Source organism: Gossypium raimondii, chromosome 1 (genome assembly GCF_025698545.1).
Source record: "Gossypium raimondii isolate GPD5lz chromosome 1, ASM2569854v1, whole genome shotgun sequence".
NCBI classification, from domain to species: domain Eukaryota; kingdom Viridiplantae; phylum Streptophyta; class Magnoliopsida; order Malvales; family Malvaceae; genus Gossypium; species Gossypium raimondii.
This window is the reverse complement of record NC_068565.1, coordinates 39055375-39071401: the sequence shown is the minus strand read 5'-3', so window position 1 is coordinate 39071401 and position 16027 is coordinate 39055375. Positions and strand designations below refer to the sequence as shown.

Genomic DNA, 16027 nt, shown 5'->3' with positions numbered 1-16027 from the left:
TTTTATGCATGCAAAAAGAAGGGCTTATACCTCGAATGTCAGCTATGGTCCAACCAATTACTTTCTTAAATTTCTTTAAAACATCAATTAGTTGCTCCTCTTGATATTTGTCAGTTCCACTGAAATAATCACAGAAAAAGTAGAACAATCACCTAAATACACGTATTTCAAATGGTAAGGAAGTACCTTTAGTTCGAGTTTAGGGGATTCTTCGATTAACAAGTTGGGTTGCACAAATTCTCTTACTTCCAACTCCAACGGTTCAAACCGTGTGGATTGAATATAATTTCTAGGATTGGCTTTCATCAAAGCCATGTTTTCTTCACCTTCTTCATACTCCAAAGGGTCAAGATCCAAAGCTTTCTCCAATGGATCTTCTTCAAAATTACTTTCCAAAGAAATCAAGGTTTCTATCTCTTCCGTAACTGAACACTCCTTTGTCGGATTGGGAAATTTCATTACTTTAAGAATGTTAAAGGTTACCTGATCGTCTTGAACTCGCATGGTGAGTTCATCTTTCTACACATCAATTAACGTTCTTCTCATGGCTAGGAAAGGTCTCCCAAGGATGATTGGCACTTCCTTATCTGCTTCAAAATCTAAAATAATAAAATTAGTAGGAAAAATAAATTAATCAACTCATACCAAAACATCCTCGATCTTTCCTTCGGGATATGCTAAAGATCGATCCGCTAGCTGAAGCGTTACAGTTTTAGGTCTTACTTCACCTATTCCTAACATCTTGAAAATAGACTTATGCATCAAGTTGATACTCGCTCCTAAGTCATACAAAGCTTTACCGCAGTAAGATTCACCAATGTTACAGGGTATAGTAAAGCTTCCTAGGTTTTTCAATTTCAGTGGCAGTTTGTTTTGCAGGAACGCACTGCATTCCTTTGTCAAAGCAACAGTCTCATACTCACTCAGTCATTTTTTCTTGGACAGTATATCCTTCATAAACTTCACATAATTTGACATTTGTTCTAAAGCCTCCACCAACGGAATATTGATGTGTAACTGCTTCAGAACATCCAAAAACTTCTTGAATTGCACCTCATGTTTCTGCTTGTGTTGCTGCAATCTTTGTGGATATGGAGGTGATGGAACTTTCGGTTGAACAGAACAACTGTTCTGAGTAGGTAAATCTGCATCCAAAGAAGATGTTAAAGTATCTGAATTCACTAGGTCAGGGTTTACCTTGTCAGACTTTACAGATTCTGATTCTTTTGGTGTAGGAACTTCAACAGCTGGTTGACTTTCCTCATTTTCAACGTGCTCATCATCGACATCAATCAATCGGGGTTCTAGAGTCTTTCCACTTTGCAATGCCACTGTCTTGATATGTTCTTTACCTAAATTTCTTAGATTCTCTGTATCGCTCGGCAAGGTTCCTTGCGGTCTATAAGCTCCGTAGCTAACTAACCTATTTGGTTTTCCAAATTTTTTAGTGTTGCTACTTGGCTTTGGATCAAAGCGTCATTCTTTGCCATATACGCTTTCAACAAGTTCTCCAAACTGTTTGATGTCTCAGCTTAAGGTGATTTTGGAGCTTGCTGATTAAACCCTTGAGATTGGTTGGGTCTTTACTGTAATAAGTTATTGTTCAGTCCATTTCCTTAGTTGCTCCAATAAAAGTTAGGATGATTACGCCATGAAGGATTGTAGAAGTTGGACCGGGGTCCTTATCCACTTCTATTTTGATATTGGTTCCCCACATAGTACACTGACTCGGGATTTTATGGACAATTCCCAAAAGAATGACCTTCCCCACAGTACACACAGGAAACTACTTCAAACAGACTTGGTGACTAAGCTGCAGAATAATTAGTACTATTAGCGGTTAACTGTTTTAAAATAGAGGAAATAGACGATACTTGAACCGATAACGAAGTGAGAGAGTCAACTTCATGAACTCTGGCTACTCGTCTTCCTGAAGCTGTTCGATATGTTGGCCATTGATAGTTATTACTCGCGATCCTCTCAATAATCTCATAAGCCTCATTATAAGACTTAGACAAAATTGCATCATTCCCGAAAGCATCTACTATCAATCTTGTATGTGCATTGAGACCATTATAGAAAGTCTCCAACTAGATACAATGAGGAATCCCATGATGATGACACTTACAAAGTAACTCCTTGAATCGCTCACAAGCCTCATACAAAGACCCGTCATCTAGTTGCTGGAAAGTTGTGATCTCATTCCTTAACTTAGCATTTCTGCTAGTTGGGAAATACTTAACCAAAAATCTCTCTGCTAATTCTTACCATGTAGATATGGAACTTGGTGGCAATGAATTGTTCCATGATCATGCTCGATCTCGTAACGAGTACGGAAACAACTTCAACCTCAGTGCATCTTCAGTCACACCGGCTATCTTGAATGAATCACTCACCTCCATAAACAATCGAATATGGAGATGTGGATCTTCCATGGGCATACCACTAAATTGGCCCTATGTTTGTAGCATTTGAAACATCACTGGTTTCAATTCAAACTGGGTTGCCTCAATATTTGGCCTTCTAATTCTTGGGTTTAACTTGTTAAAAAGTGGCACAACATATTGTCTGATGCATCGATCCCTATCATCGGCAATGAGGATAGGATTTCGTACATGATCGGCTTTATTACCTTGGTCTTGATTCTGATTTCCAAGGTCCATCTTGACTTGTCTTTGAGCTGTTCGTTCACTTCTTCTTTATCTGAAAGTTCACTCAATTTCAGGGTCTACAAGGAGTAAATCGATAATTCGATCTATGCTCATAAACACCTAAAAAGAAAATCACAAAAATTAAAAAGAATAAGTTAGTAATGTTAAAAATAAATCAAATTGAAAATAAATAATTTCACGAAAAAATGACTATGGCAACAGTTGACAATCCCCGACAACGACGCCAAAAACTTGTAATGCTGGGGTTTGTGCAAGTGTACACAGTCGTTATCAAGTAATAAGTAAGTATCGAGTTATTGTCTCCACAGGGATTGTATTTGTACTAAGTCACTTAATTTGTAAAATTATATTAATAATTTGAAAAATAAAAACAAAATATAGTTGAGAAGTGGTATAAACTAGATGCAATGATCCCTAATGTAAATTATCCTAATATGCAGACTATATGAATGAAATAGATTTTAGCAAAATTTAACACAATTTGCAACAATTATAACATAAATAAACTAGGACAATTTCTGTAATTAAACTTAATTTATTATCATCATGCTTAATAATATTCGGAAAAATATTCCATGGCAACTCGATCTTTCATGAGTTTGGAAACCAAATTAGGTCCTTTCGGAATCCTTTACTTAGTAAATACGCATTTTACTGATCCTTATTTACTAATAGTTTCTTAGCATTCATGTGAGGCAACAGGGACGTGTTAGGTTTGAAACAATTTAATCACACAAATCTAAAAACTATGCAGATAACAGAGCCTGGTTAGGGTTGTTATGTAACCTACAATTTAATCGGGTTAGGATCTAAATTGAGCATGCACATTTCAATTATGCGTCCATTAGCCGTCGTCTGGTTAGGATCGCTCAGCTAATTCAGGTGCATTTCAATCATGTATAAATGAAATACATACTTGATTTTAATTGAAAACATGATCGATTGAGGCACAAACATTATAAGCATGAATCAAATAAATATTATTTAATCAAAATAATCATCCTAGCTTAAATAAAATTAAGCTATCATTGTTGTAAACAAGAACAAAGAACACATAGCAAACAACTTTATATTAAATTAAAGAAAAGAAAGATTAAACACAATTCATAGTGGCTGTCACCCAAGACTCTGACTGACGAGGCTCATTCGCTTCTTTGCGTTGCTCCTTTGCTGATGGTTCTCCAAGATGGTCGACCAAGGGCTCTTTAAGAGGCTAATTTGCTAAAACCCTTATGCAAGGATGATGATAGGCGTGAGAGCTAAGAGAGTTGAGAGAGAGGATGAGAGATGAGAGGGATGAGGGATGAGGGATGATTGAAAAAGTGAGAAATGAGCTCTTATTTATAGGTGAGACAAAGGGAGCTAGTTTGCTAAAAATAGGAGTGTCCATCCTTTGAAACCTCCTCCAAGAGTGGCCGGCCATGAATTGAGGAAATGTGGCCAATTTTTCCTTGATTTTTGGTCAATTTGAATGCCACAACAACTCTGGACTAAGACTCGGTCTCCAACAAATCTTCAGGTAAATCTCTAATTTCTTCAACTCTTCAAGGACCTTGTATAATTAAACCAAAAATTGGTTTGTGATCAGCCATGTGCAGCCGAAAATTGGGTTGACTTGGTCCCCACTTTGGACAGTTTTACAATTAGAAAAAAACTCTCAGACCTGTCAAAAATAGCAGATAGTTTAGAGGACCAAATGAATTAATTTAACCACTTTAATTAATCAATTTACTTAATTAATTAAACCCAATTTTATTAATGAAATATTTAAAATGAATTATTAAAATATAACATTACATTTTATTATTTAATTTCATCATGCATTACTCACTTCATAGCTTAAAAATATAATATGCTTAAATTAATATAAAATAAGTCATTTTATGCATGAAAACTATATAATAAAACATAAAATCACATTTTAATAATTTCTATGTCCTAATTTTATATTTTCACATATTTCATTAATTTATTAAACAATTACCTAGTTTTAACAACAATTTTAAGTAGAAAGGTGATGAATTATATAGGAAAAATCCTATATATTTTTTTGTTTACACACACCCAATCACTCATCCAAACCCATCCTTAACAAATCGATATCAAAATAGATAAATAAAAAATAAAAAAAGTAGTATTATATAAGGGTAAATTACACCAACAGTCACTCAACTTTGATGTAGCTGACAAAACAGTCACTCAGGTTTCAATTCAGCCACTCAACTTTCGAAAAATGACAAATTAGTCCTTTTAACCATTTTTCGTTACAGACGTAACGAAAAAGTGACATGGCAGTTGACAAATTCCTTGTTTTTATTAACTAGCCAGCTGGATGTTAAGCACTAATTTAAACAACCTTTTTTAACACCAATTTAGGGTTTAGTAGAAGAAGAGAAAAAAATGGAAAGTTGCACCAGTTTGGGGACCTAAGTAATACCAGTAATCCATTAGAATTTCTTGATTTGGCATCATGATTACTGAAGCTCCTCAAAGTTGCAAAGCTCCTTTGCTTTCCATTACTTGAAAAGTCCCTTTCTAGCAGTTATTTTATGTCAAGCTTAGAGTTTGCTTCACCTATATCAATAAATGCAAACTTGAGCAGAGTGGAGTTAAAAATTTGGGTTTGTAAGGGTTGGATTAGGACTTTGGTTGACTCCAACTCAGTTGAAACAGTAAAGACACCGCGATGGGGATTGGCAATCCGACAGCTTAAGGTTGTAGTCAATGCAACAAGCATTAGAATACTTATCAAAGGTTTGAGTGACTTCTTCATGAGAACAATCACATTGGGGGGACGATTTTGGCAATACCCTGGTTTGTTAATTGTTGTTTTTAATCCACAATAGCAACAACTAAGGGAAGAAAAAAATAATATGGGAAAAAAACCTTAACGATTTTACAGTCTCTTCTCTTCTTCTTCTTCTTCTTATTCTTCTTCTACTATTAGGGGTTTTTTTTTTCAATTTCTTCTTAAATTAGGTGGGTTTCCACGTGGACATATCCAACGTGGCTAGTTAATTGGCCGCATCAGGTAGTTAACTGGCCATGTCATTGTCCCCTTAGGTCTGGAACGGAAAATGTTAGTAGGTGATTGATTTGTCACTTTTTGATAACATTAGTGACCGATTTATCATTTTTTAAAAGTTTAGTGACTGAATTGAAACTTAAATTACTATTTTGTCAGCTACATCAAAGTTAGGTGACTCGGTGTAATTTACCCATTATATAATTCATGCAAAAAATAAATTGTGAATAAAAAACTTTAATAAATTCTACTGATTTCATTTAGCGTAACCACTAAGTAGAAAGGACAGGGCGTGCTTTGTTAATGCCACCGATTCTTAATCATTAGTATTATGCTTTTCAATAATTTTGTTCTCCCAACTTCCTCTTTCTCTCTTTTCTTTTTTTCTTTTTTTCCCTTCGGCTTTTTATTTTTCCTCTTCTATTTATTTCTTCTCTCTTTTAATTTTCTTTCTATCCGTCCGTTTTCCTTCTTTTCTTTCGTTCTTTGATTTTCTGAGGTCAATACTTTGAGATCCTAAATGATCGGTTTCTCTCTTTGATATCTTCTCCAAAAACGTTACATTTTGTGGTACGTTTTATTTATTCTTTCTACGATGTATTTTCTTTATATATATATATGTATATTTGTTTCTGGGTATTGAAGATTGGTTTGGGAATTGCAGATTCTGCGCAGTTACTGTTGTTGAAACTGAATAAAAATAGCATACGTATCGCAGGTACGGTCTTTTAGATTGTTGGGTTTTCCATGTCTTCGATGATGTTTTCTTTAGAACTTTTATTTATTTTAGGTTGTCATTCAAAAAAAATAATTCTTTTTCCCGAGATTCATCTAGAATGTGAAATTGATCTTAATCTCCTAGTTTGTGTAATGATTATTACTCCTTGTTAATTTGATGTCTGATTTTTCCTTCTGTTTTCTCTTTTGATCTTGATATTCTGCTTTCTGGTTTTTCTTTTTGTTTCCATCACTTCATCTCCCACATTCCTTCTTGTCTACACTTTACATCCGGTTATCTTGTCGGTAATTATCATGGAATTTTGTTGCAACCAAACAAACATAACTTCCATGTTGATCTCCTTATGAAGCATTATCCATAATTATACCTCGTACATTTTCCAACCTTTATTTTTAAGATATCACTAGGTCATCGGCGTGATTTTTTTTCCCCTATTTTTTTTTACCCTTTTGACTGTAGAATCTACTTTTGGAACCTAACTTAAATATTTCGATAGTTCAATCAGTAATTCCGTCAGATTTCTTTCCTTTTTTTTTCAATAAATAAAGAAGATGTTGAGGTAGAACATTAAAGTGTTCCTCCCCTTTTATTATCATCAGCTTAGATTAAGGTGTTTCTTTGATTCATTTGTATTTGAATTCCTAATAATTTCATCATTGTTGATATGAATGCGATTCATGTATGCATAAATCTTGGGTGCATGAATTTTGGGGGTAATAATTCATGTGGGGACCCTCGTAGTTTTTGATAGAATAGCTTAGCATTTATTGTCAACCTAATAGAGGAAGACAATTACATGATCAATTTGTTTCTTCTCCTGAATATTCAGATTAGTAGATGTGTATTAGTAGGGTATTATCACCAATAAAAATTTATATTGGAACATATATCTGATAAATGTCCTAGAATAATTGGCTATTGCATTATTGTGGAAAGGTGGACATAGTCAACTCTTATCCTAGAGTCATTGTGCCATATTTACTGCTAAAATCTACTAGAAGCGTCCATAAAGAGTGGATATTTCTTTTATAGCCAAATGGTTTTACAGTGTTGAAGTAATTGAAATAATATCTTGACATGATTACATATTCAGTAACTTGTCGATGAATTTGATACTGTTTTTCCATTGTAGTTCTAATCAAAACTCTCTTTTAACAAATTACTTTTCATATTTAAAATTGTTTTATTTAGTTTTGTGGACACCCTCGCTTTGCTGATGCAAGAGCTTTTATTTTATTTTACTTTTTATTTCCGTAATAATTAATAATTATTAGACATATTATGTACATATAAGAATATAATGTCTTTAGGGTTTAAATCTTGTGCTAGGACTATATTTTATTTGCAAGGAAGCCTAATATAGATAACTTGTAAGCTTTACAACCAAAGTGATTGTTATTATTATTATTATTGAATTAATAGAGAGAAACTAGAGGTTGTTTATAAACCTAATTTGTTTGGAGTTCCAACTTCTAACTCATTTTCAGCCTTGTTTCTTTCGAATATAGTTGTTTTCTACCTAAACCACGCAAGCAATTGAAAGAATTAGGTTGAAAATGAGCTAGAAGTTGGAACTCTAAAAACCAAAGGTTATGAAAAACCTCGTGTTTCTCTCTATTAGTTAAGAAAAAAAGAAGAATGAAATGTTAATGTTGGCAGCATAGCTTACAACTTATTTATACTAGGCTTTCTTGCAACTGAACTTTTATTGTTAGCCCTAGATTTACTTAACTAATGATCCTAACTCTAGATTTAAACCCTAAAGATATCTTATTATCCTAGTCCATAATATGTCTAATAATTATTAATGAAATATAAAATAATTAAAAGCTCTTATATCATTCTCCTTCGCTTGGAAAAACTTGAACATGGCAAGGAGCTTTCACCACTTCTAAAATAAATCTTTTAGAGAGAGCACTCTGGTTCTTTGGTGTCAGCTTTAGTAACAAATTAATTTTTACTTTCTTCTCGTGGAATACCATAAGCTAAGGCAACTTATGATAAGCTGGTATGTTGATAGCTGATTTACCAACTAAAGTTTTCTTGTCTACCTCTCATTGAGCGTCTTGTTTGATATTCATGGAGTAGGAGTATTCCTGTCCTCACCGCTAGCAGGTTTGTTAGTATTAGTTTTCAGTAAGCAGGTTCCAGAGAAAATTACCTTCATCACTTGGGCATCATAACTGACTTCAGCTGTTTGTCTTCGAGTAAATTTGGAACCAACTGAAACAACAAGAGAATGAATTTTATGTGCTTGTATTTTGTGACGTTGGCTGGGTCCAGAACCTTGATCGCTCTTCCCTGCTACAGCTTTATTGACCAAAAATACATTAATCAAAACTTGAAAGATTATAAACATTAAGTCTACACCTTTTGATTCTGGAATCAAGCTACTAGACCCTGAAGATTGGAAATGAATGGGTCTTGTGGACTATCTTACAAAGTTTTTTTTCTTGTCGTAGCAAACAAAACAAGGTGTTACAAGACAGACACATTTCTAGGGTTAATTCCTAGGCTATCAAGATAATTTGAAGTTCTACTTCTCCTATGGCCATTTTTAATTTCTTTTCTAATTATTTCTTTATATGACAATAGAATCTACTGTGAAGTCTTCCTACTTATTGTCTTGTTTGTGTATCTTCTGGCAATTCTTATAATCTGGAATTGACAATCTTGAACATCCTGAATGTGACAGTCTCCTTTCAATAAAGACCTTCCAGAGTCTTAAAAGTTGTCTTCCATTCTTCAACACTTGTCAACCTATTATTATGATATTTGTTCTTCAAAAACATGATAGAACCATTTTTTCACTGGTTGGACTGAGAATCAGCTGGGGTATCGGTTTGGAAAAAGGAGTTGGACCTATTGACTCGTGGTGAATCAGTTTAACTAGTTGAACCGGGCAGTCAGACTGGTGGTGGAATCAGTTGAACTGGTTTTCTCTATTTTTTAAATATTTTATTCAATTGATCTGGTCAAACCGGTTGGACTGATTGAGTCGAATCTGTTAGACCGGAAATCGGTAGTCTGACCGGTTCAACCTCCAGTCCAGTTTTGAGAACCTTGGATAGAACTAGCCAATTGATTAAGCATAACATTCAACCAAGACCACCTCTTGAGAATATGACCTACATCCATAGAAACATAAAACAATGCCTCATCATCTAGATAAGGTCACTCTTTTAGAATCCTTCCATCCCTTGGGTTGGATGTTGGGTATGGCATGGTAATGTTTCTTTCTGGAATGCTGGCTAAGATCTTGGTCTTCACTCAAGGGAGCTTCTATGTCAATACTTAATTTGGTCTCACATCATTGTTTTTGATCTTCGTTGTTAATTCACTTCCAGAGGTCTCATGGGTTGAACATATTGGGACTCTCAAATATGTTTGTGTTGAAATATTGGATTGTTTCATACTGAACCCTAATTCTTCAAAACCCTTCACTTGAGCCCTCAATGCCTTTGGTAGGGAAGATAGTTGGGTAAATGCACTACCATAACACTAGTCTCCTCCTTATCTTCAATTTTTGTTATTAACACATCACAAACAATCAATGACTCTCCTTGAACTGGATATGCATATTCTTCACTTTCTTTTGGATACTGTCATAAACAGGTTGTAGCATATCATACTCTTGTGCTTTCACATGCATGAAAATCAGCAACTTAAATATTAGTTCCACCCCTATTCAATTCAAGGTCATGCACCAATTACTCTTCCAATTCACTTTGTTCCACTGTTTGTGGGTACAACATTACGAAAGGGGTTTTACTCACCATAATTAGATTTATCAATGAAACCACCTTCTTTTATGTCAAATTGTTTGTGGGTAGCTTCCAAATTCTCCATCTGGGTTCCCATTTGTCCCTGTTGTAACCAAGTATAAATGGCATGCGACGATTCTTCAGTGCATGTTGCATCACAACCAATCCCTTGCTGTTCTATCTTACACCTGCTTGTAAAAATGTTGGCTTTGCTTTCATGAGAACAGAAAATATGTAAATAGATACCGTTGAGAGTTTTTGTTATTTTTTTGTAGTGATAAAATAGGTGGTAGTTAACTTTATTCCTGTTGAATGGTGCAAGGCAATTTATCGTGAATAAATGTAAAAAACTGAGATATAGTACATGAATTGGTTGAGTGTCTTATCTTCAAGGAACACAAAGGTGTGTCAATTATCAATATTGAACTCATGTGTCTGACCTTAGGACCTTCCGTTGAAAATTTAGTTGGATCTGACTGTTATGCAGGCATGTTTAGAATTGCTAGATTGCCACTATTGTCATCTTTATAATTTGGATTTTGACGTGATTCTTTTCTTTGTTCTTTGCGCAGGAAAATTCAGTTGTGGAAGCTCTCGGAGAACTATAAATCATAATAGTTTAGGCTTTAAGATAGGAAAATGTTAGGAGGCAACAACATTAATCCTGTGCTTCCCATTTTCCTGGATAAAAAAAGCTTGTTTATTTGGCATCTAACTGTATATCATTTTCTTGTGCAGGCAAATTCTCAACTTTGGATACTCTTCTAAGAGCTATATAAATCATAATAGTTTAGGTATTGATATAGGAAAATGCTAGGAGGCAATGAAGGTAATCCTATGCTGCCCATTTGCATGGATGAGAATGGTCTTCCATATCAGACTAATGCATCAAATCAACTGCAGTTATTTGGAAGATGTAAGCTATTGTTTTTTTCATTTATTTAGCAATTAGTTTATGTTTTAATGTCATTCAATGTCTTATTTCGTCAGGTAAAACCACACTGATCCATTCTCTTTTTCTTAAACTTTTAATGGCAACTGATCCGTCTTTTTTTTAAACTTTCAGTACCCGTTGGATGTACTGTTGATGTGGTGAATTATTTTGGAAATGAGCATTTAGCTCCCATGGTTCCACCCAATAAAAGAGGCCATGAAACAGAAGATATTCTGAGGCAACAGAAGCTACAAATTTCATTGAATTATAAAATTTATAAAGAGGAAGCTGACTGTTCTGCTAGCATTCCTAATCCCCATGCTGTATCTACTGGCTTACGGCTATCATATGATGATGATGAGCGGAACTCATCTGTGACTTCTGCTAGCGGAAGCATGACACATGGACCGTTAATGATCTTGGCTCTCGGTGACAATGTTACAACCGAACTTGATCGTCAGAAAGAAGAATTTGATCAATATATCAAAATGCAGGTACTATTGTGGTATTGCTCTCCAAGTAAAATAAAATATGTCACCTTTCTGTATGATCTCTCAATATAGGGGGTTTCTTAGTGACGGGATTAAAACAGCTTTTACTAGTCAATCTTAATAACTCGTATTTATGTTGATGCGTTTGCTTTTGGCTGGGCATAGGTGCTTAGTAATTTTCTTTGTTTACCATAATAATTCCGATAAGTTCTGTGTTGGAGGTGTCCTTGCTTCAAGGCTCCTAACATCCGTCCTGATTATGATTTTACTATTTTATACTCCATAAATCTCGCATGTTTATGGTTGCTGGTAACGCCTAGCACTATGGTGCCTAGGAGGACGTTCTATTCAGACTATTTTCTTTCTTAATCAGGAAGAGCACTTGACGAAGGGAATAAGAGACATGAAACAAAGACACACGGCTTCTTTTCTTGCTGCTATTGAGAAAGGTGTTAGCAAAAAGCTTAGGGAGAAAGACGTAGAACTAGAGACTGTGAATCGCAAGAATAGGGAACTGGTGGACAGGATAAAGCAGGTGACTATGGAAGCCCAGAATTGGCACCACAGAGCAAAATACAATGAGTCAGTCGTCAATGTGTTGAAGAGAAACCTGGAGCAAGTAATGTCACAGTCACAGGGTGGTGAGCAGCAGGGAAAGGAAGGTTTTGGAGAAAGTGAAGTCGATGATGCTGCCTCGTATATTGACCCCAACAACTTACTCAGCATTCCTGATGTTGGTGGTGCCAAATGTGTTTCCAGGAATCGCCATGGCATGATTTGCAGAGCTTGCAACGCAAAGGAGGTGTCCGTTTTGTTGATGCCGTGTAGGCACCTTTGCATATGTAAAGATTGTGATGTGCTAATTAGTGTTTGTCCTGTCTGCCAGGTTAAGAAAACAGCTCGTGTCCAAGTTTACTTATCATAAACTGTGAAGCAAATTACTGATTAAAAGAAAAAAAAGAGTATATATACCTCTTCATTGTGATGTGTTGCCTGCATCTGCTTATTCTTAACCGATGTATGAAAGTAAAGGATTTGTTGAAATGGAGTTTGCAAAGCATCCTTTGTTCTCTCTTGTTTCTTTTGGTAGGTGTTGCACGTCTCATGGTTTTTATGTCTATTCAAGTGTTAGTAGCAAAAGAAATCTGTTTTCTAAATTCGATTTTTTAAATGCTTGGAGATTAAAGGTATATGTTTTACAAGAAAAAATGATTTTCGATTTTTGGTTGATATATATATATATATATATATGTAATATTAAAATATTTAGGTATAATTGTTTGTAATTATAATTATATAAGGTGGCATGTTCTAACTATTGAGTGTAATTAGGGCATTCAATTACACTTTTCAAACACTATTCAAATTTTAAGGGCTTAAGGAGGTGAGAATTGAATTACATGCAAATTTAATTTTAAAATTATTTCTATACAATCTAAAAAATATTATAAATTAACACTATTAGTGTTTGAGATGATTATAGCAAATATATATATATAAATCTTAAAAATTATACTATAAAAATAATGTGTATTTTATGAAATTATAATAAAAAATTATAATATTTATAAAAATGTTATGAAAGTTTTAGATAATTTATAATCTTTTTAAATAAAGGTTACTCTATTATAAATTTTATATTATTTTATTTAATTTACATGTTATAAAAAGGATATAACTTAGCATAAGTCTTTCTCTAAAATAAGTTTTTATAATTAAAGCTACAATCTATTTGAACTATGAACCCAAATATTTTAAGGTCGATGATAGTTATACAAATAGAAAAGATTTCTTGTATCATATAGTGGGGTATGATACCATTTAAGAGAATGGTGCCAGACACACACCATAGAAAGTGCACGAACTCATTAATATGTGATATTCAAGGCTTCGAAATGTGGTTGAGATCATATTTGTTGTTCTGAAAAGATATTTATCATATTAACATCACCTTCGTATGGCATAAAAAAATAAGGTTAGATCGTACTAGCATGTTGCATATTTCATAACTTCAATCATAGGTGGAACTAAGATGATCCATACCTCGAAGAGCGCATGAAAGAAGAAGATCTTGATAATTTTAACGATACAAATTCAAATTCAAATGATTATAAGGAGCACATGTTAAATATTAAAAAGGGAGTATCCCAGTAAATATGCACTAAAACAATAAGATGAAATTGCATATAATGTTTATTTTTCTTGTTATTTTAATTTGTATTTGTATTATCAACTACTTTTTTAGACTAACATAACACATATGATTATTTGATTTCAATTATTGTTACTTATTTAGAAATTGTTTTTATCATACTAGTAATTTTTTATAGTAATTAATAGTTTTTAAAATATAAATTTTGTAAACGTGTAATTACGATTTGTACTACCAAACATAACACTGGGAATTACGATAGTAATTAATAGTTTTAAAAATATAAATTATGTAACTATGTAATTACAATTTGTACTACCAAATATGACATTGGGAATTACGATATAATTACTTTATGTTAGCCAAACACATCTAGAGAATTACAATTTTTGTAATTGCAAGAGAGTGTAATTACTACCCTAATAATCACACTTTCATTCAATTATTCCATACTCTCCAAATAGACCCTAAATGTTATTTTAAGTGGATATATTTTTAAAAGAATTTATTTACGATGGGTAATTTTTTTAAATAAAGAAGTTATCTTACATCATTTAAATTAAAATTTCTTGAAGTACGTAAGTATACTTAAAATTTATCTAATATCATATATCAAAGTTGGGTTCTATTTTAAGAGAGAATATTTGAATACACTTTCTATGCACAGGTCTTATACACCATCAATTAATAATAAGATGACACATCGCCATCAATGTAAAACAAAAAGAAATTATTAATGGGTTTAAAATAATATAAATATTTTATTTAAAATAAATATTATTTATTATTAAATATAAATAAATTCAAAATATCAAATTCAAAACTCAAAACCAAAATATGAAATCCAAAACCAAAAATTAAAACCCAAAACCCAACCGTGAAACAAAATAATTATAGTTAATATTTAATTATGTTTAAATAAATTTAATTATATTTATTTTAAAGTATTTTAATATTTTTATTTTACACCAATAATGATGTGTCATCTTATTAATTATTATTAATTGGTGGTGCATGAGACCTATGCAATAACATGTATTAAATATTAATTTTATTTTAATATCTTAGAACATTAAAATATTGATTTTAAATATTATAAATTTCTTTTTTAAAGGGTAATATTATAAATTTAAATATTATTAAATATATTCATATTTTTATTTTAATAAAATATATGTAATATATTTTTAATTTAATAATAAATTTATTATATTTTAATAAATTATTATGTAATATTAAAATATATTATTTTAATAATAAATGTCAACATTACTAACTATATAGAAATTTAAATCGCATTCTTAATATTTCATTTAAATATGACATTTTAACAACAAATATATAGATTGTAATTTATAATGTTTATTAATTAATTTTTATAATATAAAAATATGAATATTTTAATAGTATATAATATTAATACAAATAATATTTAATATATATTATATATGTTAAAAATTACTATAATATTTAAGCATTATAAAATATTAAGGTTTTAACTCTCAAATTGGTACTTAAACTACACCATTTTTCCCATTTTGGTACCTAAATTCTTTTTTGGTCACATATGGTACCTAAATTACATTTTGTCCCAAGTTGGTAACTCTTTTAATCAAACTGTTAGTCAAACCATTAAGGCTATTTAAAAAAAAAAAACTTAACCAATAAATTGGTACCTAAACATGCATTTTCTCCATTTTGGTACCTAAATAGTTACAAGTGGTACCTAAACTACTTTTTTTTCCAAATTAGTACATCTATTAGTTCAACCATTAGTTAAACCTTAAGTCTATTTTTAAAAAAGATAACCAATTAAAAGTTGACATGTGGCAAAAAAGATAAAAAATATTTTCTTTTATATATATAGTTTTTCTTTTCTTTATTTCTTTAAAATTAAACTATTGGTCGAACTGGTCAAGCCACCAATTCTCGATTTTATCAATTCTTCTAGTCTAATCAAATAAAATATTAAAAAATAATAAAAAATAAGATTAGAGAAAACTGGATCAATTGCTTTTTTAGCTTGGTTCAACCAATCTGCATCAATTTGCAGGCCAATCGGTTCAACCCTTATCTTCGAACAGATATCCCAATCAATTCCCGATCTAATCGGTTCAATCAACCATTCTAGTCTAGTTATGAAAGCATTGGTTTTGATTGATGAAATAACTTTTTCGATCTCATCAAGTCGAGCAAGAAGACGATGAAGTTTGAAAACAAAATTAATTGCCAGTATCTCAACATCAGGAG

The 16027-nt window shown here is 32.3% G+C and overlaps 1 protein-coding gene and 1 non-coding gene across 4 annotated transcripts; both read left to right on the top strand.

The window, feature by feature from the left end:
- The first annotated feature begins 2106 nt into the window (after positions 1 to 2106).
- LOC128032657 (small nucleolar RNA R71) lies at positions 2107 to 2213 on the top strand. Its single transcript, XR_008188908.1, has one exon. It is a non-coding gene; the product is annotated as a small nucleolar RNA R71 (small nucleolar RNA).
- Positions 2214 to 6033: 3820 nt separating this feature from the next.
- On the top strand, positions 6034 to 12697 carry LOC105785789 (E3 ubiquitin-protein ligase BOI). Of its 3 annotated transcripts, none has more exons than XM_012611947.2 (6): positions 6034 to 6267; positions 6362 to 6415; positions 10773 to 10841; positions 10939 to 11116; positions 11267 to 11628; positions 11999 to 12697. In XM_012611947.2, the coding sequence occupies exons 4-6, from the start codon at positions 11011 to 11013 to the stop codon at positions 12548 to 12550; spliced, it is 1020 nt and encodes a 339-aa protein (XP_012467401.1). In that variant the 5' UTR covers positions 6034 to 6267; positions 6362 to 6415; positions 10773 to 10841; positions 10939 to 11010; the 3' UTR covers positions 12551 to 12697. The 3 variants fall into 3 exon arrangements, with proteins under 3 accessions (XP_012467401.1, XP_012467402.1, XP_012467404.1); XM_012611948.2 differs by having other exon boundaries at positions 10773 to 10849; XM_012611950.2 differs by having other exon boundaries at positions 10773 to 11116.
- Positions 12698 to 16027: the final 3330 nt, after the last annotated feature.